At 46.5% G+C, this 26,889-nt stretch overlaps 1 protein-coding gene across 2 annotated transcripts in view; it reads right to left on the bottom strand.

Annotated features, from left to right (window-relative positions):
- The window catches only part of LOC146813693 (solute carrier family 22 member 7-like), a 333,280-nt gene that overhangs the window by 186,462 nt on the left and 119,929 nt on the right, over nt 1–26,889 (bottom strand). For both annotated transcript variants that reach the window (XM_085610181.1, XM_085610182.1), the window contains exon 4: nt 21,957–22,111. In XM_085610181.1, the coding sequence (XP_085466307.1) occupies nt 21,957–22,111 (155 nt within the window). The remainder of the gene's footprint in view (nt 1–21,956; nt 22,112–26,889) is intronic.

Consider the following 26,889-nt stretch of genomic DNA (forward strand, 5'->3'; position numbering starts at 1 on the left):
ACTTCTTATGCCTGCTTTCCTGTGTGGAAACACCCACCCTACATACATTATATCTGATGCAGGTATAATGTGACGCAGGGCTTTACAACGTGACGCATCTCCCGAGATGCGTCACGTTGAAAATTGCCCTTATTTTTTAAGCCGTCGTTGTGTCACAAAAGTGACGCAACTGTGGCGCAAAAGTGTTGCAAGGGGCTTGTAAATCTGCCCCATTAGTTCTACTCCAGTGGGTGCAACAGAAGGAAAAGTGTTGGCCTCAGAAGGGGTAACATTTACTATTCCCACTCTAGTCTGCGAAACAGTAGGGAAAGCCTTAAACTCAGAAGGGGTTAAATTTACTATTCCCAATCCAGTCTGCGCAACTGTAGGGAAAGCTTTACACTCAGCAGGGGTAAAATTTACTATTCCCGATACAGTCTGTGCAACAGTAGGGAAAGAGTTGGACTCAGGAGGGAACAAAATCTACTATTTCCACTCCAGTCTAAGCAGCTGTAGGTAAAGCGTTGGATTCAGAAGAGGTAAAGTTTACTATTCCCACTCGAGTAAGTGCAACAGTAGAGAGAGAGTAGTTCACCTCAAACAAAGAAAGTATTTTAACAACTCTATTAAATAACAAAAAATATAAATATTTAAAATTTAAATTTTAAAATTATATGTCCACAGTTTAACAAAAATTAAACAATTACATACTTATGTTTTTAAATATAATTATTATTAATTAAAACAAATAATATTAATTGAATTAAAATGCCACATTATATTCTCATAATCATAACAGCCAACAGTTAAAATGTAATTGAAATTAAAAAGCCTAATACAATTAAGATATTACATAATAAATACCACATTTTTTAATAAATGAAATTTATTTTACAAATCTATTAACACTTAAATACCTTCACACCCTTTACCTCTACAAACTAAACAACATACACCTAAAACATGCCTTAAGCAATATGGTAACGTCACAATTTACATGATTATCAATGAAATAATTAAGACCAAATTGATAATTAAATATCAAAAGATAATATCTTAATTATCTTCCCACCCTGTACTCCTAAAAAACCCACACCTAAAATGTATCTTACAAATTATAACAATTACATAATTTATCGGCAATTGCAAAAATCACAAATAATCAACTATTAATTAATTTGTTATTTAATTAACTTCTCACCATTTAACCCTACGAACACAACAACCCTTATCTGAAATGTAACTTAAAAAATACCCTAATTGCACAATTTATGTAATTAATTATCAATTAAATAATTATTATTAATTAAGATTAATTATTAAATAACTATAAATAATTTACTTCCCAACCAGGTACCCCCTAAAAAAAAACACAACCCGCACCTAAACTTAGTTACATAAATTACAAAATTAATTATCATTGATATAATTAATAATTAAAAATTAATTGTTAATTTATTATAATTAATGTACTTACAACCAGTTCCCTTATAAACACCACAATCTGCACCTAAAACATAACTTAAAAAAGAAATTAATTACACAATTTATATAAATAGTTATCAATTAGATAAATATTAATAATTAAACAATAATTCATTATAATTCATTTACTTCCCACCGTGAACCCCTACAAACTCCATAACCTGCACCTAAAACTGAACTTAAAAAAATTATTAATTGCACAGTTTACAAAATGAATTATTAATTAAATATTTAAAAATTAATTATCAATTAATTTACTTCCCACTCTGCACCCCTACAAACCCACAACCCGCTATGACGCTAAAAATTATAATAAACAATTAAATGACATTTAAAATCAATAAAAAAATTACAAACTATATAAAAAATTAACGATAATATACAAACAATGTATAGCATATTCAATTAAAACATATACTAAAATACATAAATATAATTTAAAAATTATATTATTAGCAATGTTATTTTTGTAAAGGAAATTAACAACATGGATATTTTTTAACTCAATATTACCGTAGTAGACACACAATTTCTAGGCTACTCTCTATAAACACACTATTGTAGTACAGTGATAATAGGGATGTCTCCATCCTTGATAATTAGCTGATGGAAGCACTTGCAGGGTCCCCATGGAACTCATTAATTGACAAATGAGTGACAACAGAAGGTGTCTCCTTCCACCAAGACCACTTCACTGGATTAACCTAAAGTTTGCATATTAAGACATTTTAATCACTGTAAAGATTACACATACTCCTACCTCAACACACAGCTAGATTTAATAATTAGAATAGAGATCTCATCAGCGCTGACACAGGCCCAAAACCCCATGAGGGCTATTGCTGGGGGGGGAAACATGTTGGCACTTGTAAGGGATGTTTGAGACATAATTCTCAATGTGAACACTATTTATGTTTTTTATCCTGCCATTTGTACCATTCAATATATGGAATGTTTTTGAGGACACCCAGAGGCAGCTTTAACAATGAGCTGGATCCTTAACTGTTTTTTGAAATCCCTCTGTTCATGAGGCCTCCCTGATGGTACTATCTTGTCGCGGTGGAATGAGTCAGCACATGATGCTGCATGCCATCATAATGTGGATGAGGCTTTATCTTCCATTCTACATATAGCTGCTTCCTCATTTTATTCTTTATGTTATCACGTCAGTTATGTGAGCACTGTCAAGATAAACAACACAACCCACTTTGTGGAAAACGTTAACAGACTATATGCCACACACTCCAAAAGAATTGGAAAAACTCCAGCCCCTCCCTCTGTGAGATCTTTAGAAAAACACTGCAAAATGCTTCAGCAGTTGAACATTGGTTAAGACAGCACCAGGAATCATTTGTGAAGGAAATTGGAGTGTGAACTTAAGGTGCTAATCACTGAGTTTGGGCAAATGCAGCACATACTGGCACAAGTAGCACCCAATATCTGCGGATATTGATAGGCCTCAGCAGGTATTGATCATTTTGCACATATTTATTTTTTAATAAATATATTTTTTTTGTTTCTTTTCTGGTTGCTTACCATCTTTGATGCTAACTCCAAAAGGTTTTGAGCAATACATTCTCAGAAAGAAGATTGCATGAAGACACCTTGACAATATAGCATATACAAGCAGGTGCCTGTCAGACATAGAAGGTGCTTATTCTCAATTAGAATAATGTTTAGCAGCTGTGTGGGCATGCAGACACTTTCACATTTAGATCTAAAACAAAAGATTCCTTATTATCACTGATCACCACTCATTGCCAACCAAATGTGGAAATCACAAAGCAAAAATTACCCCAGAATTGAGAGATTGGGATTATGCCTGAATGAGTAAGCCGACAATATTAAGCCAGACAAAGAGCTTGTTATATATTTTTCCTTCTATGGGGCCGAGTCCAATCCTGGAAAAAGGCTGTACGAATCGTTGTACGGAGCGTTTTCTCCGTACGACTCGCAACCTGTAAACTTTTCTCACAACCTAGGAAGTACGATTCGTACAGAAAGCCTTTTTCCATACGAATCGTACAAAAGACAATACGGGTAAAAAAAAAAAACTATTCTGATCCGGAACAGCTTGTACGCGACGTCTGGACGTATTTAAGCAGCGGTTTCCGGCCCAGCAAGTACGTTTCTTCCCTACTGCACTCTCTGTACGGCTCTTTTCTTACGGGAGCCAAACACACCTGGAAAAGCAGAGTCCTACGCGAACCGCTACGCAACGGAGCCTCGGTACGCGACGTACACGCCATGAACCCCATCGTACGTGTCATCCTGGTCCTCTTGGCCTACTACCTGGTGCACCGGACCCGACGCACACGCCGCAGAAGGTGAGAACAACACCCAGGGGCCAGGGGGGGTGAGGGGCACGAAACATACCCCATACCCAAAGCCAAACCTATAATATGGAGCCCATACATTACCACCAGGGTCTGGTCATTTGGGGGGCGTGTCCAGCAACCCCTGCGTACCGCAACAACGGAAGTGGACCTGTACGGTGCGTTGCACACGTACACCTACGGCACCAGTAGAACAGTGATACAGATCGTACACACGCAATGAATGCATGGGTACGGTGCGTTGCACACGTACCCCTTTACGGCACCAGTACATTTGTGCTACGAGGCATACACACGCCAGGAATGTGGGCTTACGGACTGGCCCTGCATGTTACCTTCATATTGGTGTGTGTGTAGGTCCAGGCCAGCAGTGTACTGCTCCAAGGGGGTGGGTGCAGAGGATTCCCAGCAGTGGACAGACAGAGACATGGGGGTTGTGTACATCATTATCAGATGACCACACCTACATGGTGTTATGATCCCTAACTTTGTACTATGTAAATGTAAATGTCATGGTACTTACAGAGCGCACTGTCACCAGACGGTCACCTTGCGGTGTCGCCTATCGGTTTCCTGCTGCTGATACTCATACCGCTGTGGAACCCATCCTGGCTTTCCCTGTGAAGTGTCCACTCCTGGGCACCCCCAGGGTGAAGCCAGGCATCCTTAGCGCTGTTGGGGCCGGTGTGGAGGCTAAGCAAGCTATTGCCCAGAGTTGCAGCGTGGGGCCCGTGATTAGAATAGGTACCGAGGCGAGAATTGACAGGTCCAAGGAAATTGAGCCCGAGCCCCGCCGAGGCGGGAATCGAACCCTGGTCCCTGGCCAGAATTCAGCATCAGGGTCTGCCGCTCTAACCATTGAGCCACACTCCTCCACTATGATGATAGTGCTATAACAACACATCACTGACAGCAGTGTCCCACTCCCAGGAGGATAGCTGTCTTTCACACACTGCATGACACACCACATGTGGGTGTGAGGACATATAACACATGCATACCCACCCATGGCAGATGCAGCACAATACACACCCTGATATCATGCCACTAGACTGTATAGTCATGTAACTGCCTATAAAACTAAGATAGCCAAAGGGAACACACACTGTCACGCACATCCCAGGAGTGATAGGAATGTTCAGGTGCTGGTCCAGCCACAAAGATGTTGTCTCTCATGGAAGGAATAGGGTGGAATTTCCCTAGATACAATGCCCACAATTGTGAGTCAGGTGCCCAAATACCCTGCATAACAAGTACCATTTGTGTAGTAGGCCGTGATTACACACATGCATAGTGCTGAAAAGGGGGGATTTGTCCCTGAAGGCATTCCTACATACTCAAAACACAAGTACAGTGACTAGCAAGGATGGCAAAGACGATTCAGTAGGAGACATCGGTGAGCAGGCATGGCCATTGTTGAAGGGATCCGTCACCAACAAAGGAAATGTTAACACAGGTCAGCACAACAATAGTGCAACTGTTTGCAGGGAAGATGTCAGGTGCCACAGAGGAAGGAACACTCCTTGGGACAATGTCTCAAAACAAAATGAACAGACACTACCAATGATTCTTTGCAGACACATTGTGATGGCACACAGATACCATGGTCTACCTCATGACCGTCATACAAAAACATTTCTCAGAACCCTAACACATTACCAGAACACGAACTCCAGGAGCCTCATCACCAACATCAAGTACCTGAAATGCAATAGTGTTGAAAGTAAAACAAAAGACTTTATTCAGCACAAACCAAAAATTAGAAAATTTTGAATATTTACAAAGGCCAATGGCCAGTCCATATTTCAAGTCCAAGGGTGGACGTAGGGGACCCCGTCTACCCCTAACTTGCCTGCACAAAGGAACCTCAAGGTTTGTCGACCGGGGGGGGCATCATCTGTGGCAGGACCAGGCACCGCAGGCACAGGAGGGGGAAGGCTAGATGTGGTGGGTGCAGGGGTGGACGTCTCCACCCCAGGGGGTGGGGCAGCGCCAAAGGTGGAGGCGAGCTTGGTGCTGCACACTGCTGCTAGGACGTCCATCATAACCCCTGCACCTGAGGATTCCCCAGGGTCAATGGAGGGTGTGGTGTGCAAGGGATGGGGTGCAGCGCTCTTGGGGAAGGGGGTGGACATGGTGGGGGACTCAACTCCCATGCCCGGGGATTTCCTCGCCCGCTTGTGGGGTGGTGTCTCAGTGGGGGCGAGGTCCAGCCCACCCATAAAGATCTGCTTGGGTGAGCGTTTGGCAGGGGAGCCAAGGGGAGTGGTTTTGGAGGGACAGGGTTGTGAGGACTGCGGACTGCGACTGTGGCTGCGTGTATATCGTCTGTCCCCAGACCCTGTGGGTGTGCCTACATCCCCCTGAGTGTGCGTGACAGGAGGTGTGCGCTTGGCCTTACTTGAGGGTGTGCTGGCTGTGTCTGGTGGGGTGCGTGCCAGTGACGGTCTGGGTGTGCGTTGGGCAGGCATGGGAGAGGGAAGTGTGGATGGGTCCGGGGTTGGGGGGGACGGAGCGCTGCAGGAGAGTAACTGCTGCCGTCAGGGAAGAGTCCATGGACCGCAGAATCCTGCGTTGGTCAGACATCGTTGCTGACATGCCCTCCATGAACGACACCATCTGTGTGAGCAGTTTAGTGTGTCCATGGAGGACATTCAGCACCAATGCCTGCCCAACCTGCAAATGCCGCAGGATGTCCACAGACTCTTCACTGAGGGCAGCAGGGGTGACAGGGGCAGGGGGTGCGGTGCCTGGGCCGAAGGAGACTTGGTATGCCTCTGCACGGACAGAAGGGACGGGAGCAACTGGGAGGGCGGGGATGGTAACGGAGGAGGCGGGGACAGATGTGGGGATGCTGCCAGGTGGTGTTGCAGCCTCCACCTCCTCCAGGAGGTCAGCGTCGGACCCGTCGGCGTCGTAGCTGGTTTCGCCTCCAGACAGGTCCTCTGACTGACTCCCCTCGCCCTCCGTGCCACTGGCTACTTCTGACTCCACAGCACTGGTGGCACTGTTGCTGGGTCCCTCCTCCAGGTCCGTGCAGGTGTCGTTTGGGGATTATTTTCGGTGCCTTATCCTGGTGAGAGATTGGATAGAACTGTGAATGTGTGGATAGTAACTCTGTTGTTCCAAAAGGGCATTTTTCTCTTTGACTTTTGTCTATTAGGTGCTCCACCCCTTTTTGCGGTACGGGGCCCCTCTCTCTTTCTTCTGACATTGGGGAAAAGAAAATGCACTCCACATATAAACTCTGGGGGCCCGATTCACAGAATTAACTTAAGACAAAATCCTAAAGTTACTACTTTTGGTATTCACAGAATGCACTTACTACTTTTGGTATTCACAGAATGCACTTACTACTTTTGGTATTCACAGAATGGATTTACGACTACTAACTTTACGTCCGTGGAGCTTCCGGCCCGGAGGCGGAGCTTCCGGCCCGGAGATGGAGATTTCAGCCATGGCTAACTCTCCGCCACCAGCCGGAATCCCCACCTCCGGGCCGGAAGCTCCACCTCCGGGCCAGAAGCTCCGCCTCCAGGCCAGGAGCTCCGCCCCGGACCGGAAGCTCCGCCTCCAGGCCGGAATTTCCGGCCCGAGTGCGGACGTAAAGTTAGTAGTCGTAAATCCATTCTGTGAATACCAAAAGTAGTAAGTGCATTCTGTGAATACCAAAAGTAGTAAGTGCATTCTGTGAATACCAAAAGTAGTAAGTTTAGGATTTTGTCTTCAGTTAATTCTGTGAATCGGGCCCTGGGAGTGTATCCAGGCTACAGAGCACTTCAAAAAGCTGGTGACACATAACACAACATACAGCCATGTACCTACCCCCTCTTGCTGCAGTCTCTCCTGTAACTGCCTATCGAGGTCAGGGAAGTCCACCGCCAGGACACGGGTCATGTGGGGGGTCAGGCGTCGGGGGCCGCCGTGGGGGCGAGGAGAGTCGAGCCCCAGCTGGACCCGGGCGATCCGCCGGGTCCAGCACCGGATGTCCTGCCACCTCTTGCGGACCTGTGGCAGCTGCCGACTACGCTCCCCCGCAGTTCTCACGGCCCTGCCGATGTCCCGCCAGATCTCACCCATCTCGTAGGCAGTTACCTGTCAGGATGACAAAGTGACACTACATCAATACACCTGCTCCATGTCCCAGAGACACACATTTGAACATCTTTGAAATGTTGAACAGGGCATAGCATGCAGACAGGAATTGCATCATACACAACAAGAAATTGGCCTGTGTGCAAGCCACAATGCACTACATGGCATTGAAAGTCAACAGGTGGCATGAGGGGTGCAACACACTCACTGATCATGCCACACACTGTGCAGCACATGCAACAGCAGGCTGATGGCAAGCACGTGCCAAGCAGTCACATGCCCCACTCCACTGACGCACCCTCAGCAGACTAGACAGACACACCCAGGCACAGATCACTCGCCTGTCATTGACAACAGCCGATACAACCCTCACTCTGCACATGTGCCACTTGCCAGTGGGGTGTCACAGGTGTCATGCTAGCTCTGCAAGTCAGACACACAGCACGGCTCACTTGTCACATCAGAGGGTTAGATCTGTTGCCTCCTCCATGCAGCTGTGGTGCAATACTTCACATAGACACTCACCCACATGTCAAGGAACATTCAAACACATCAATGTCCATGAGGTCGTACACATCATTTGGACACTCTCACCACAGGTCCACTCAACTCATATACATCTGTGGGTACAGTCACCTGTCACACCGGGGGGACCACTGAATCACCTCAGGACAATAGCAAAAAAAGCCACCAAGGATTTGCCAGGCTTAATGTGTCATGCACTATGCAGTGAAAGTCACAGTAACCACAATGCAAGTGAGGAGTGCACACAGGAACTACATCATGCTATGCATGAGAGACATCAGCATGTCCACCCCCTGGGACCCACTCTAAACAACATTGCATGTCTGTCACACCTGGACACAATATTGACAGTCACATAACAGGTGCACAGGCAAAGTTAGTAGAGTCAGCACTCACCTGCTCCCCTGGTCTCCCATACAGCTTGGTGTACTGTGGGAGGAGGCAGTCGAGCAAGGCCTCATTCTCCTCCATGGTGAATGGCTGGGCCCTCTCCACAGTACGTGACATGGTCCAGAGGAAACGGAGACAGCAGCAGTGTGGTCGACTCGAAAGTTGTGCAGGCAAGTGCCCTCTCATGGGTTCTGCCTGCCTTATATCTGTCTTGCAGAGGGGCAATCATTTAGAGGAGTACATAGTGATTGGTCAGACTCATTAGCATTGTACGTTTACTCCAATCCCTTTAAACATACACCAATGACACGCATTCGCATCGTTCAAATTTTGAGCATCATGTCAAGTCAACAACCACTTTGCAACATTGTATTTTGTGGCCAACTGACTGTTCCAGGACACCTGATCGACAAATTTCAACTGAAAACTCTGTATCCATGACAACCAGCATGCATTTAGGGCCTAATACTTGTCCCTTATGTGTCCCCTATGTCATTTTTAAATCCATACACAGGTACGGTGCGTTTCACACGTACCCCTATGGCACTAGTTGTACAGTGCATTTCACACATACAGGTACGCACTAGTTGTATGGTGTGTTTCACACGTACCCCTATGGCACAAGTCCAATGGTGAAACGAAGCGTACACACGCAATGATTGTGGGTGTACGGTGCGTTTCACACGTACCCCTACGGCACAAGTCCAATGGTGAAACGAAGCATACACACGCAATGATTGCGGGTGTACGGTGCGTTTCACACGTACCCCAATGGCACAAGTCCAATGGTGAAACGAAGCGTACACACGCAATGATTGCAGATGTACGGTGCGTTTCTCATGTACCCCTACGGCACTAGTTGTACAGTGCGTTTCACACGTACAGGTACGCACTAATTTTACGGTGCGTTTCACACGTACCCCTACGGCACTTGTTGTACAGTGCGTTTCACACGTACAGGTATGCACTAGTTGTATGGTGCGTTTCACACGCACCCCTACGGCACTAGTTGTACGGTGCGTTTCACTTGTACAGGTACGCACTAGTTGTACGGTGCGTTTCACACGCACCCCTACGGCACTAGTTGTACAGTGCGTTTCACACGTACAGGTACGCACTAGTTGTACGGTGCGTTTCACACGTACCCCTACGGCACTAGTTGTACAGTGCGTTTCACACGTACAGGTACGCACTAGTTGTACGGTGCGTTTCACACGTACCCATACGCACTAGTTGTACGGTGCGTTTCACACGTACCCCTACGGCACTAGTTGTACGGTGCATTTCACACGTACAGGTACGCACTAGTTGTACAGTGCGTTTCACACGTACCCCTACGGCACTAGTTGTACAGTGCATTTCACACGTACAGGTACGCACTAGTTGTATGGTGCGTTTCACACGTACCCCTACGGCACTAGTTGTACAGTGCGTTTCACATGTACAGGTACGCACTAGTTGCACGGTGCGTTTCACACTTACAGGTACGCACTAGTTGTACGGTGCCTTTTCACACTTACACCTACGCACTAGTTGTATGGTGCGTTTCACACATACCCCTACAGCACTAGTTGTATGGTGCGTTTCACACATACAGGTACGCACTAGTTGTACAGTGCGTTTCACACGTACAGGTATGCACTAGTTGTACAGTGCGTTTCACACGTACAGGTACGCACTAGTTGTATGGTGCGTTTCACACGTACTCCTACGGCTCTAGTTGTACAGTGTGTGTCACACGTACAGGTATGCACTAGTTGTACGGTGTGTTTCACACGCTTACAATGGTAATACAGGCATACACATGCCAGGAATGGAGGGCTACGAGTCGCACAAGGATGTCCATCAAGTACTTGTCATTGCATACTTTCATGTGCAGGCCCTACGTGTGGCAGCCAGTGATATTGCACAGGTCATCTCATCTAGTTGCACAATTGTTGTGTGATGACCTGTGGACACATGTCATGTGTGATGGGGCACTATGTGGCACACATCACCTTGACACTTGCCACATGTGTTTCTGTAGTCCAACTGTGTCATGCACAGCAGCAGTGGGATGGCACAGTCAACAACACCCGCACCTGTCTCCTGATGCCAGGGACAGAGACACTCTACCAACTGACATGTCACAATCAGCGTGCCCCTTTGTGACTATGTCAGGTGTGTGTCATGTGTTCCCATGAGCTTGCTGTCAGTGTTCTGTCAACTGCATCTGCTGTTGGTGCATCCAACATGGGTCTGTGTGGAGATGGTCATGGCACACATCTACGCACACCATGCCACATGTGGATTCCCAAGGCTGTAGGGTCTGTGTGCATCGGACATCATATTTTACCAGGCATACATGTCTGCGTCGTCTCAATGGCTGTGTTTTTCTGTTGTCACGTGTACCCCTTCATCGCAATGTGTTTGATATGTACATTTGACATTCCATGTGACCTGTGCATGTGCCTTGCAGTCAGCTGTCTGGATGAGATGACATCCTTTCAATGCAGCTATGTGGATGTGTGTCACTCCGGTGATATCTCTGACTGTTCACTTAGATTGGCCCCCAGCTCATTTCAGGGCATGTCATGTAGACTTGACAATCAACAGGTGTCTCTGGCTTTTCGTAGAAGTGCCAGCAAGCTGGCATCTGTGTCCTGGATGTATTGCACCCACCCGACTCCATAGTTACCTGATGTGTAGTAGCAGTGTAGCATGCTATGTTCAGTGACATTGATGTTGGCCGACTCTCAATCTTCATTCTTCCAAACAATGTCTTGCAGGGCACTGCCTGTCCCAAGAACAATGCCAGACTTGGCTGCCATGAGGGAACGTGCCTGCATCTGCCGTTACAGATTCACTCGTCAGTTGATTGAGGACTTGACAAACAAGCTGGCACCACACCTCCAACCGCGACACAGGTATCCTACTGCGCTGACCCCCAAGATGAAGGTGATGGCAGCCCTACATTTTTTTGCCACAGGTACGTTTCAATGGACCATAGCTGATGTTGGTGGGATGTCACAGACAATGTTCAGCCGTGTCCTGCGTGATGTTTTGGCAGCCATGTTGGAGAACCTTGATGAATTCATCAAATTTCCTACTCCTGAGGAGTTGACAGATGTCAAGGGTGATTTCTATGCCCTGGGAGGGATGCCCCATGTAATTGGGTCCATTGATGGGATACATGTGGCTTTGGTACCACCACAGGCACAGGAGCAAGCCTATCGCAACAGAAAACTTTACCACTCAATAAATGCCCTTGTGGTGTGTCTTGCTAACATGCTGATTTCCCATGTCTGTGCACGTTTTCCAGGATCAGCACACGATGCCTACATCATGAGGCGTAGCAGGGTGCCACAAATGATGCTGCGGCTGCACAACGAACGAGCATGTATTGTTGGTGGGTATACTCTGTTTGTCCTGTGTGTTGCGGTATCTTTGGCTCTTACGGCATCTCCTGACCCACTTATTTACATGATGTTTCCATGTAGGGGACTCTGGATATCCCAACATGCCATGGCTGCTGACACCTCTCCGCAACCCAAGAACAGCTGCAGATCACCGGTACAACAATGCACACGGGCAGACCAGGCGAGTGATTGAGATGACGTTTGGACTCCTGAAGAGCCAATTCCGGTGCCTTGACAAGACAGGCGGGTCCCTCCCATATGCACCGGAGAAGGTCTGCCAAATCTTTCTCGTGTGCTGCATGCTGCACAACATGGCAGTTCAGAATGCAGTGCCACTCATCCTGGATCCGGATGAGCAGGAACATCCACCCGTGGAGGATCAAGGGCTTGGTCACGAGGCTAGTGATGAGGAGGAGGAGGAGGATATCTGGAGTCAGCTCATACGCAACTTCTTCTCTTAATGGTGAGTCACTGGGTATGTGCAAGCTTGTAGCATTGAGTGGCATGTGTTGCAATGTGTGTGTCCAGCTGACAATGCAAAGTGACTTTGATGTGTGTTCTGATGTGTCACTCGAGTGATGATGTCATGACACACAGTTTTGCAGAGAGACTTTATTTGAAATTTGCATGTGTCCAACATTGTTCATGTTTCGTAAATGACCATGTATGTGGGGAGATTTGTTTTATGTGACTTCTTGTGTGTCTGTCATTCCCAGGTTTTTGTGCCTGTTGTCTGCTTGTGTCATCGTTGTCCTCCTGCTATTCCTCATGAGGATTGCAACATGTGCAGAATCAGCGTTCCATGCACGGACATGTGGAAATGTCAGTTTGGGTAAGGATTGCAGCAAGGCTTTTTGTTGGTGGTACGGGTTGGGAATGTGTGGGGACTGCTTCTGAGCATGTTGTGGTACCATGCATACATGTCTTCTCACCACGGAGCATATCACATGTAGCATCACTCCCATGACATGATAGTCACCCTTCTTGTCAGTCATTTGTAGTGGAGTGTGGAGACTGATGAAGGCATCAATGTATGTAAACCTTGCCCATGAAACATTGCGGATGGTACGGGTGTACACAGTGTGGGACATCACAACAACAGGCTCTATGGGAAATTGCAGCCTCTCCATGTGCAGCAGGATGTGTTTGGCTTATCCCCTTAACTTGTGTGCCAGTTCATTGGGATTTGCATCATCCGTGTTGTGAAGGGGGGGTCCAGTGTATGTCCCACATGTTATGTCAACTGACCTGTGAGTCTGTTCATATGGATGCATTTCCCTTTCTGTGAATTTGTGGAATAAAGGTGTTCAGCACAATCCAAAGTGATTCATCTCTGTCACTACAGATCTCTTGCCAGTTTGCATGCGTCATCTATAGCATAATTGTCAAAGATTGAGCATATGTGTGTATGTGTACTTCGGCTACATGCATGCAGTTCTTCATGCCTAATAATGTCTATTGTGCATGAAGTACCTGGTTGTGTATGTAGTTGTGCAGGTTGATCCCCACAACGGGACGTGAAAGCCTACTGATGGTGTGTCTCCTGTGCGCAGCTCCGCATTTTGTTGCCTGATCCTTTGGCTGTCATTTTTGGTGATTGTTCATACATTTTCTCGGAGTGACCCATGAGTAACCTGATACTCCTTCTTTTACATACACCTGTTGCACTGTGCCTTTATGACCTCCTTGTCTTTGTGTGCTACTTTTTGCATAGTTTCTCACCCCTTCTGCCTGCTTCTGCCTCACCTGCGGCACCACCCCACCGAGTGCCCTGATTCTGCAACCCACACGCCTCCAAAATGCTCCTCCATTCCCCCTCCACCCATTCTAAATGCAGCCAGCAGCTTGTCTGTGCCACTGTTGTGCCAACGCCGTGCCAAAGGCAGGACCGTCTGCGCCTGCAACGTGCAAAGTGCACGACCCTCTGTTCTTTGCATGACCCATGTCACACAACAGACTCATGCTGCAGCCACCCTCCAAGCAATGTACTCCAGACAATCAACCGCCTGCTATCAGGCAACCCCTAAGCGCACACACGACACCTTCACATGCTGAGTGTGCAACTCCAACTGCCTACACAGCGCTGCCCCGCCTACCAGACCCTGTCAGAACAACCAGGTCATGTGCCTCCTACTCCACACCCGCTCCGTCCACCAGCACGCCATTGGACTCTGTTACCTTCTCAACACAACAGCCCCACACATCACTTTCATGACAGTGACCTGGACAAAAGCATCCTCAGCACACAACTTCTACATAGCAATCTCAGATCTACAAGATCATCCGCATGGACACCACCAACAATCCCGGAGGATGAAATGCAATTTATTCACAGGTACACCCTCAGAGTTACAAATCCGGATTCGCACAAACCCCTGGCAACCCTCAGAGTAACACTCACCTACAGATCTCCAGGCCTACATCCACAATTCCGGTAAGCCATCAACACGTACATCTGCACGCACGCCCTCACCTCCACAGGCTACATGTGGCTGGGGACCAGTAACTTCTTGCTGGAGGAGAACCACACCACCATCCATCATTGGTCCATCAACATTTGCATCCACGTCTCCCACAAGCAACACACTGCCCCACACCCCGCTACCGATCCCCCAAAGATGCTTGATGTGAGTCACCACAGACAAGCTGTGTGGGACACTCAAAACAACACCACTGCCACACCCTGCAACCTCACACTCTGGATCAGCAACTGATCCAACAATCTTGCCAAATTGACGGACTTTCCTGTGAAGCACAACAACAGTTAAGCCACCTGGGACAAGGCAGACATACTGTACTCATACAGATCTAGCCAAACTATTGTGCAAACCTTGCAACACAAAGAACCATCATTTACCTTACAGCCCTGGAAAACGCCACACACAGCCATCACCATATCATCAGCAAGGACAAGTGGAGATCCTTCAGATAGGGCCGAGGCACCAAAACACACGACATCAAGGAGCTCATCAGCATTGTGAGTGAACTGACAGCAGATCTTCATGCAAAAGACACCCCACCCTTGCAAGGCAGATCACATCCCTTGCAACTTTCGACCACTACAGGCTCATGGCCATACACGACAACCTTGGCACACAGAGGCAGCAAGCACTATTATCGGCAGGACAAAGCCCCCTCAGGTTCTGCACTCCCGTCAGCAGCAAATACACCACCTGCCTCATGTGCACCATCCACTCTGGCTCTCCATCAGGCCCCTTCACACACAACATCTCAACCACATCATTCCCCATCCTTGAAGCCCACGTCCAGCGCGTCATGAATGTCTCCTTTGAGTTTGCCACATTCCATGGGAGCTGTAGGCATGCAGAGACCCAGGCGCTTCTTAAACAACGTACGGCAGTACCGCAGGATCTCCTGGAACATTACCATGCTTCCCTACCCAGCAAATGTCATCAGGAAGACACTCAACGAGCAACTGACAAACTTCGTCCATGCAAACAGCTCCAGGCAACCGGTACCAGACCATCTTCCACAGTAATCACACCACTGCAACCGTCATCATTGCCACCACCAACGACAACTTTGCACTGCTCAACAATGGTGATTCCACCCCCCTTGACCTCTCAACAGCATTCTACACCATGTGCTACCACACTGTCAGCTCACATATCTCCAACACTGGTATCCAGAGGAGGGCCCAGGATCAAATCAACAAGTAGCTCACCAGCAAGGCCCAGGGAGGCCTCCACCCTGCAGCATGTAGTACACTGGGGTCATCTGGCCCATGCCCCAGGGCTCATCTCTCAGCGTGACAATCTTCAATGTCTCCATGACCCCCCTCTCCACCATCACATGCGCACACAACATCATCATCATCTCGTATGCCATTGACACCCAGCTGCTCCTCAACCTCACCAAAGACCCAGCCATTTCCAGATCCAACGTTCAAGAAGGCATGAGATCCATTGACGAATGGCTAAACATCAGCCACCTAAGGCTGGACTTGGACAGGACTGAGGTCATCATCTGAGGATTGTCCCCTTACAGCTGGGTCAACTCCTTGTGTCCCACCGGCCCGGGCACCGCACCAGCAACCAGTGGCCACGCACGCAAGCTGGTGTTCATCATGGACTCATCGCTCACAATTACCATGCAACTCACAAACATCTGTACCTCATGCTGCAACACCCTCCGCATGCTGCAAATGATCCACAGATAGATCCACTCCAAGGCAAGACACACCGTCCCCCAGGTCCATGACACCAGCCGGCTCAACTACAGCACCGCCCTCTATGGAGAACAACAGCGAAACTGCAGGCAAACTTGTCCACATCCACGATGCATCCGCACACCTCATCTTCAACATCCCCCGCCCCAGCCACATCACGGTCCACCTGAGATAGCTACAATGGCTCACTGTCTGCTATAGGATCACCTTCAGACTCCTCAACCACACTCAGGAGGCAGACCACAACCCCAGCCCCAAAACCGACCTTGGACGTCTGTCATCCAACACCCCATTGGCCCAACTCCGTGAAGCTCACCTTGCCCTGGCCACCATTCATCACATCCACAGAAAAACTGCATGCAGGAGATAGTTCTCCCACCTCACCAAACAGACATGGGACTCCCTCCCCGGGCACCTCAACATGACCCATGACCTCTACACCTTCATGATACTCTTCCAAATTGGTCTGTCTGAGCAGTATTGCAAGCCCCCCCTCAGCAGCTTGAGGCCATCACGGGTGAGTATTGTGCTCCATGTCTGTTTTTGGTGATACATTGTGACCAATATGTGTCCTCGACCAGGCTCAGATCCAAGTGTATGGATGGCTGGAGTTAGTTCCACACTCAGGCATACTTTGACATATCCCCACACATATGTTGTGGACTCATGCTAAATGGCTGCAACATAAAATTTCAATAATACATTTTTTTATTATAGGTCTGGGGGTGATTTTTGCGCAGAAAAAGGTGCAATACAGGGACCATAGAATCCAAAGTTCACAGGGGGAGATGGAATCCTTGGCATTTGAAGTCATCAGAATCCAGACCACAGTGTTTGGCATCATTGGTCAGACTGTGACCAGCAAGTCCATGTGGCAGATGATGTCAGTCAATGAGGTGATGCTGTTGCACATGAAGGCCAGGTGCCAGGCCAGGTGACCTGGGAGATGTGGATGGGCCGCTGCCTCTCACGGTCTTTTCCGTGGACGACCCACCTTCCTCGGGGGACCCTCAGATGCAGGCCTTGACGATGCTTGGGACACTCCGTCGGATGAATCCTCCTCCTTCTCCCTCCCTGTGGCTGGTGTTGGTCTTCGCCTGGTGGCACAGGGAGGGTTGCCCATGTTGTCAGCGATCCGACGGAGTGAATGGCTTATGTCCCTTTGCTCCGCCAGGAGCTCAACCAGTCTTGCCTCCATCCGTCCTTGGTGTTCTTGTTGACTGGCGTGTTGCTCGGCCTGCTGGTTCTTTATCTCTGTGAGGGTCACCACTACCTGGATGAACTCCCTGGTGTCACGCGGGTATGCGTCCATGATGTTGTGTATGTGTGACATACCGGTCCCTTCAGCTGGCTGGTCAGGTTCTCGCCTCCGCCTGCCTCCACTCCCACCACCCCTGCCCACACGAGCCTGGGCTGCCGTTGTGGGCACATCGGGTCTACGGGACCCCTGAGGGATGGCAGTGGCGGTGTTGTCTGCCTCCTCCTGGGTGCCCGTCGCACCTTGTCCCTCCTGGTCAGACTGGCTCAGTTGTTCACTGCGGGCAGGGCTCCTTGGAGTCTCCTGGGATGTGGCAGGAATGGGGGTGGTGGTTGGCACAGATGTTCCTGAACCAGGTGCTGCAGGGGCTTGGACACCAGAGGGTCCAGGTCGGTCGGGGTCATCCGCGGAGTGTTGAGAGGCGTCGCTGCCGGTGGGATCAGGTTCCTCCCGAGCATGAGACTGTGATTCTTCACCCCTATTGTTGGGGGGAGACTCATCACGTTGCCCTGTGTGTGAGAGACAGACAATGTTAATGCTATTTCATGCAACATCCATGTTTCATACACATTCAAGTTGGCACAGTTCCTCGAGGTAGTTGTATGCCTAGTATTCTCCTCAATGTTCACTTGTGGATGGGTAGGTTGCGGGGGACAGATTGATATGTTCTCCTGAGTCTTTGACATGTAGATTTTTGGCTTGGATGCTTCTTCGGCTATGTATTGGTCTTGTTGTGTTACATGTCCATTGTGACAACGGGTAAATCCATTGCCTGTCCCGGGGGTGTCTGCTTGTGTAAGGGGTGTGTGTGGCAGGGCCTGCTGGTGTGTGTTATGTGATTTGGCACTGGGGCTCACAGGTGATGTAGCTGTCCCCCCATGGAGCATGCTGCCATGACAGTGAGTGAGAGTTCCTGTCCTAGATATCTGACCTTGTTGTCTTGGTGTTTGTGTTGGCACTGGTCACAGGAGGGCCTTGTGCTGCCTACACCCGGGCCAAGTGTGAGCTATCTTGTCAGTACTTTCCCAATCCCTCGGCATTGCACATGGTGCATGGGTATGTACCTGGGCCATATGGGATGAGGGCAATTGTGTCTGATTAGGAGTTCAACAATGTGTTTTGTGACACCCACCCTCCCAGCATACCGGACATCCATTCTTGGGCTGGTGCTTCGTTTAGCATGGGACATAGCTTGGCCTTGCTTTCGCAATGGGGCATACACATGTTGTTGGCATTAGCGTTTTTTTTTACTGTGGTTCTGGCCGGTGAGTGCTTGGGGGTAGTTGCGTGCATTTGGTGTAGTTGGGGTGTGGATGTCATTACCCACATGTTACATAAGTTGTTTGTGTACTCAGCAGGCTCTGGAAGTCCTTGAAGTCCATGTACTCCCACCGGCGGAAGCAGGGCCATCACCTTCTCTTCCCAGGGATGGAAATGTACTGGTCTGCGGGGCCCACCACCTCCAGTGATGTTGCTCTGGGCGTAGTCGTCATTCATTTTTCGCTTAACCGACCTCCGCAGATCGTACCACCTGGCTTGGCATTCAGTCCTGGTCCTTCTGATGGGTGCAACAGCATTCACCCTATCAACGATCCTCTGCCACAGGCGTGATTTTTCGGCTATGCTGATCTGTCTGACCAATGTTCCAAACAGCTGTGGCTCGACTCTGATGCTTTCATTGACAAAGATCTCCAGCTCCTCCCTTGTGAACTTTGGATTATTGTCTGTGGGCATGGTGTGGGGTGAGGGTGTGGATGGTTGTGGGTGTGTGGGTCTGAATGTGAAGGTGTGGGTCTGAATGTGAAGAGGGGGTATGTGTGAAGGAGGTTGTGTGAAGGTGTATATGTTAAAGTGGATGGGTGCAGTTGTTGGTGTGTGCTCTCTAGCTGCAGTGAGTCTGTTGCAAAGGCTCATGGTTTGTGTGTGTGGGCCCTTTTTATTGGTCCATTTGTGGGTGGGCCTCAGTTTGAATTTTTGGTGGGTGTGTTATAAGGGGTGGTTGTGAGTTTGCCCCTCTGTTTGCCTGTTTGGATGTGGCCAGGTCAGTCATTTGCATCTTTTGTGCACTGTAGACATGTTTTGTGGTGTTGTGCGAGTCGAATAAACCCTCCTTGTGCTGTTTTACAGTGTCTGTGGTTCAGTACGGTACAGGTGTACGAGTCGTACAGGCACATACCCCCAAGCGTTGGGTATGTACGGTGCGTACAACGACATTGCTAGGTACAGTGCGTACACCGACATTGCGTATGTACGGTGCGTACACTGCCATTGCGTATGTACAGTGTGTACACCAACATTGCTATGTACGGTGCGTACACCATCATTTCGTATGTACAGTGCGTACACCGACATTGCGTATGTACGGTGCGTACACCGACATTGCGTATGTACAGTGCGTACACCGACATTGCTATGTAGGGTGCGTACACCGACATTGCGTATTTACGGTGCGTACAACAACATTGGATTGTACAACAACATTGGTGCGTACACTGACATTGCGTATGTACGGTGCGTACACCAACATTGCGTATGTACAGTGCGTACACCGACAATGCGTATGTACAGTGCGTACACCGACATTGCGTATGTATGGTGCGTACACCGACATTGCGTATGTACAGTGCGTACACCGACATTGCTATGTAGGGTGCGTACACCGACATTGTGTATGTACGGTGCGTACACCGACATTGGTGCGTACAACAACATTGCGTATGTAGGGTGCGTACACCAACATTGCATATGTACGGTGCGTACACCAACATTGCGTATGTACGGTGCGTACAACAACATTGGTGCGTACAACAACATTGCGTATGTACGGTGCGTACACCGACATTGCATATGTATAGTGCGTACAACGACATTGCGTATATACAAGTCATTCCCCGTGTATGGGACGTTTTCCGTACAATTCGTAAATCGGAAAGCCGGTCCGGATTGTACTTCTACGGTCGGACTGTATTTTTAGGATTGGTACGGAAAAGTGTCCGGGTTCGTCTCGTACAACTTTTCCCGATCTGATTTGTACGGATAGGGCAGATCCGTATGTATTTTTCACATACGAATCGTACTTCATGGGTCGGACGGGACTTGTACTATTCGTACGGAAAATTTACGGATACAGGTCGTACGGTAACAACTAATACAGGATCGGAATCGGCCCCTATGTGTCTTCTTACATTCTACATTTGCTCAGATGGATCGTTTTTTTTTATAATAGTGGATGCATTTATGGTAATCATTGTGTAATTAACAATGTGTAACATTATATTATAGATCAATGTATTCATTTAAATGGTTGAAAAGCACAATTGTCTTATGCGTTAACATGAGTGTTGAAGAAAATTCTCATGTTATTTCTCCCACATGACATCATGAGTCACACAGGTAATTTTTGTCACAACAAATGATTTAGAGAGCATAAAAAGACATTTAACAGCCCTCCCTGTGAGAAAATGAATTTGTTATTCCAGTATAACAATAGAGAGAAGTCTGCCATGTTGGAAAACAGCATCAAGGTCATTGTTTCATAACAATCCTTTGACAGATACATAATTTAGTCACTCCTCAAAGACAGGCCTCAGACTTGAAACATAGATGAAGTTCAGGTGAAACAGCAATACCTTACTGCTAAAGGTTAGGCATGTAGGGTTCCTTAAAATGCATCAAACACACAAAAGGGGATGAGGGAATGCTTGCAAATAGTCTAACTACTGTCAATTGCTCTGGCTAGCTTTCAAACTGATCATTTTTCACCCACTGTGCCACTCTAGTCTGAGACCACCTTGTGCAGATGAGTACTAATCCTGCTTCTCATGGTAACAGTGCATCCCAAAATGCCAGGTGATGGCCCCTTCTGAAGGGAGCACAAGCAACCCCAGATCGGTTTGGGCCTTGTTACACCTCGCCAATAGCTAAACCTTCTATCCTGCCGTGTGGATGTACTTTTCGCCACTAAGGGCGTTATATCAAACAAATAAAAGTTGATGGGAGGAATGCTTGCACATAGTCTAAACACTTGTACAGAGTAAAACAAAGGAATATGTGAAGAGCAGGGAAGACAAAAGTAGGGATGAAGAGCTGAGGGAAGGGAAATAGGGTGAAGGGATTGTGTGGGAATGAAAAGTGCTTGGAGAGAAGTATGTGGAGCTGGAAAAAGAACTTTTCATTCAGCTCATATTTATCCTCAAATTAGCCCCTAACACCAAACAACCAATGGTTTGCAGAAGTGCATAATCCATGAATGTGGGACATTGCTTTTGGGTGGTAAAAAACATTCTGCTCACACTACTTACCTAATGCAGTCGTGATCATAGGAAATCCTGAAACTGATAAACCAATCAGAGACCTGAAGAATCCAAACATTGGATAATTTACAGATGCTGCAGCGGCCATCCCTGACAGCAATGCGAATACAGAGGTTACCAGGAGCATCGTACGACGCCCGTACCTGTATGGAAACACATGAAACCATGGCTGTCTCAAACTGCTTTCACTCTGCTGGAATTGCTAGAATTAATGCACACGTTATTCCTAAATCATAGACGCTGAAATGAAACCATATGGAAATAATACTCAGTCAAACCTGATTCAAATCCAAGAAATTAATACTATTTAGTAAGTGCTCACATAATATCTGAATATAAATAAATGATTCATTGGATGTGACAGAATATTTGAGATGTTTCACCCAATAATTAGAATGCTGACAGTGGGATAGCCAATAAGGTTGTAGGGAGTTCAGAGCATATCTCATGATGCAGGTACTCGGCTGAAACACTCTTGCAGTCCACTATTGACTTTTGACAGGAAGAGGCGAGAGGGTGGATGCTGTACACATCACATTCATGGGGAAGTGCATTAACACACTTTAGAACATTGGAATGTTGGAAGCTCCATTATGGAATGGCTCAGGTCTAGTACTGGCTAGTATAAACCTTCTGCTCCAACATTACAAGTTTGTCTTTCAGTTTTCAGTGTCAGTTTCTCCTTATTTAAGTTTAGAACATTTTCAGACGGTGAAATGTTCTAATACATTATAGTCCTCACTCTCATTATGAGCCCTATCCTCTAGGTAGGGCTAATATTGAGGGTTCAGGGCCTTTATCGACCCATAGAGCCTTCATCTAGAGTAGAACAATCGGACCCGACCAGCTAATTAAAAGCTTCCTTTGCTGGTTATATCCTACAAAGACAGCAGTCTGTGTCGGCCAGCTCGCAACGTCCCTGTGGAGTACTGGAGAAGAGTGTATATCAGGATAAGGAACACTGCAGGAGCTGCCTCTCATCTGAATGATGAGTAAAAACAAGCTCTGGCAAAGACAATAAGTCTCACCATTAATAAGTGAGTGCTGAGCTGTTGGTTTTAATATTGTATATTTTTGTGCTTTGTATAGTTAAAAAGTGTATTATGAGCAACTGCCATAGTATTTTAAAGTGTTATTGTTACAATTTTATAAGTGGATTAATATGTGAATGTGTTTAAAATGTGTTGTGAAAGAGTGGTTTGATTTGATTGTGTAACTACTTGTGTTCTGATTGTATGAATGGGTTTGAAGTTGTTATAGTGATGAATATTTTCAGAAATGTTTGAATATCCAATAATTATCTTAATGTGATGTGTTGTCCAGATGCTCTATACTGGAGCTGCTTTCCACTTAAACTTGAGAACTACCCGGAGTTCTCTGCTTCTTTTTTTGCATAATTTATTCATCACTCTATGCCTGAAAGGGTTTTGACTTATACTGGGTGCTCCCTTGTGTCTGGACAAAGCTAAACCTCTCTGAAGAGCTCTAATGAAAGCGAAACATGTGTCAGGGGTTACTTTTATTCATTTCAGGTTGGCTTGGAGAGTATTTTACTAATTCAAAGATGTAATACTGTGCCTGGAGTGGTTAAAGGTTTCGGCAACTTTATGGCTCAGCATGGACAGCACGGTGCTAATACTATCCTTAAAGACGTTGTCCCTTTCTACCTTGGCGTGGATGGCACTGTGCGAATCCTACGCTTAAAGACTTTGATAGAAAAGCAGACATTTGAGGTGAGCAAATTTCAGGTGTCACTGGTATTAAGAGTGCTCTATACTGGAGCTGCTTTCGAACTAAAATTTGAGAACTACCCAGAGTTTTCTGCTTCCTTTTTTGCATAATTTATGCATCACTTTATGCCTCAAAGGGTTAGGTTTTGACTTATACTCTATGCCTGAAAGGGTTTTGTACTGGGTGCTCCATTGTGTCTGAACAAAGCTACACCTCTCTGAAGAGCTCTAATGAGAGCAAAACGCATGCCAGTGGTTGATTTATTCATTTTAGATTGGCTTGGATGGTATTTTACTGATGCAAAGCTAAAATACTGTGCCGGGAGTGGTAAAAGGATTTGGCCGTTTTACAGCTCGGCATGGACAGCACTGTGCTAATCCCATGCTTAAAGACTTTGTGCCTTTCTATCTTGGCATGGATGGGACTGTCCCAATCCTACGTTCACAGACTTTGATAGAAAGCAGACATTTGAGGTGAGGAAATTTAGAGTGTCGCTAGTGCTCTATACTGGAGCTGCTTTCCACCTAAACTTGACAACTACCCAGAGTTCTTTGCTTCCTTTTTTGCATAATTTATTCATCACTCTATGCCTGAAAGGGTTTTGTTTTGACTTATACTGGGTGCTCCCTTGTGTCTGGACAAAACTATTCCTCTCTGAAGAGTTCTCTGCTTCTTTTTTTGCATAATTTATGCATCACTTTATGCCTGTAAGGGATTTGCTTTGACTGCTACTGGGTGCTCCCTTGTGTCTGGACAAAGCTACACCTCTCGGAAGAGCTCTAATGAGAGCGTAACACCTGTCAGGGTTTGCTTTTATTCATTTCAGGTTGGCTTGGATGGTATTTTACGAATCCAAAGATGTAATACTGTGCCTGGAGAGGTAGAAGGATTTATTCATTTTACAGCTCGGCATGGATAGCACTGTGCTAATCCTACGCTTAAAGACTTTGTCCCTTTCTATCTCGGCGCGGATGGCAATGGGCTAATCCTTTGCTTAAAGACTTTGATAGAAAAGCAGACATTATCAGGTGAGCAAATTTAAAGTGTCGCTGGTGTTGAGAGTGCTCTCAACACTCTCTCATCATTCACTCTACTCAAGTTGGTCAGTACATATGCTGGCTTGTCTGAGGGCCATAAATGTTCTGTCCAGGTTAAGTTCACAAAACATTGTGAACACATAGCACCAACAAATGTAATTTTAGATCAGGAGTGAAGTGCATACTGGAGTTAACTGACACGATTATCCATTACAACCTTGAATCATTAGTACTCATGGAAACCTGGTTCAATGACATTTCCTACAATGCCATGGACTTCATGCTCCCTCTGGAGTACTTCATCACTTGATGTGATTTACAAGGTAGCCTTTGGAGAAGGGTTGCCCTACTTATGAAAAAAGCTCTTAAGTGTAAAGTACTTAGGGGCATATCAACAAGGGCTTTATCTCTGCTTTTTTGGCTTTAAAAGCCAAAAAAGGATAGATAAAACTAGCGCCCTATCAACAACAGGGTGCTAACATGCAAATTTGCATGTTAGCACCCTTTTACTCTACGCTTCCCCTTGCATCTCTAATGAGATGCAAAGGGGGCGTTCCAGAGTAAAATAATAGGAAAAATGTCGCTAAGCGACATTTCTCCTATTATCAAGAATGTCGCTAACCCTGTTAGAGACAAAAAAAGCAGCGGTTAACGCTGCTTTTTTACATCTGGTATTTTTCTGACTTAGCTATGATATCCTATGAAAGGTGGATATCATGGCTAAGTTTGCCTGTCCCTATCAACAAGGTAACGTGAGATTATCGCTGGGTTTCCAGCGATAATCTCACGTTAGCCTGTTAGCGTGAGGATTTTTATCGCTATTGAGATAAGCGTTGCTAATAGCACGCTATCTCAGCGATAAAAATTCACGCTAGCCGGCGATAATTATCCTAGCGCTAAGTGCGCTTAGAGATAATTATCGCCGGTTGTTGTTGATATGCCCCTTATTGATTAATTTACTCCTTTTAGTGTTTTACTCCAGATCTTAACTTGTAACAGACTCTCCCTATAGGACTGAACGTCATTCATCAGCATCCTGGTGATAATGCACCTTTATCTAGGAGTACAGGGAGCTCAATGAATAACCAATCATTGTTGTGACAGCAAAATCTTCCTTGGGGACATCAGTCTTCACTGGGGCAACCCTGATATTTTTCCAATCATTTTTCTTAAGGTTTTCATCATAATTGTGATTTTTTACAAGCTGGTAAAACAGGAGATCTTCTACAGTTAATCCACGACATATAGTGTGATTATACAGTGCAGAGTCCTCTAACACTGTAGGGGCATGTTATGGACTATCCTGACACGTTGAGCTTAAATACTTGTGGAGAAGGTACATTATTGAAATGTATAGTAAACCAAAGACTGAGCAGAGCCTGAACTGTCAGCAAGAAGGGTAACAACATGAAAAAAGAATAGAAAGCTTCCAACATGCTGGAAAAGTATACAGTAGACAAGATAGGTCCTCGGCAAAACAGTTGAAAAGTAGCTCTTGTGAGAGCACATATAATATGCTGAAGGGACCAACAATGGGGCAATCCTGATGAGGTGCAGTCAATTTGTTATCTATTTCGTTCTAGAAACAATCTTGTTTAGCACTGCCTTTCACTTGACCATACCAAAGGTTGAATACTAGAACTGATTAAGCATAAGATGAATCTGCTCACTATTAAAGACGTAATACCTGTAAACATTGGATACCAGAGCATACAAAGTTCTTGCATTCAGTATAAGCTGACATTCTAGCTTCAAATGACTTACACCAGTCTCAACACCAAAACGTTGGCCATCCCTATAATTGCGGGGACCATGGAATTCACATATGTATCTTTCAATGAGGGTGACACAGTACCAACTGCATATAAATCACATTTATATTCCAATGGAAAAATAAGTTTTGCACCAACAGAAAAAATACTGATGGCAGTAAAGACAGCTGCAGTGAAAGAAAGATCTTTGGCTCTGGGGAAATACATAATTGTCATAACTCCCATTCCAGCCTTAGTGGCTGTTACGAAGACTAGTATCCTGAATCTAAGATGGATACATCGGGCCAACTCATCAACAGCAACAGACCTCGACTATATCTTTGATTCTACATTACAATCACAAGCATATCTACAATATGAACAAGAATAACCTGTGTCCAG

Source organism: Triturus cristatus, chromosome 6, assembly GCF_964204655.1.
Source record: "Triturus cristatus chromosome 6, aTriCri1.1, whole genome shotgun sequence".
NCBI classification, from domain to species: domain Eukaryota; kingdom Metazoa; phylum Chordata; class Amphibia; order Caudata; family Salamandridae; genus Triturus; species Triturus cristatus.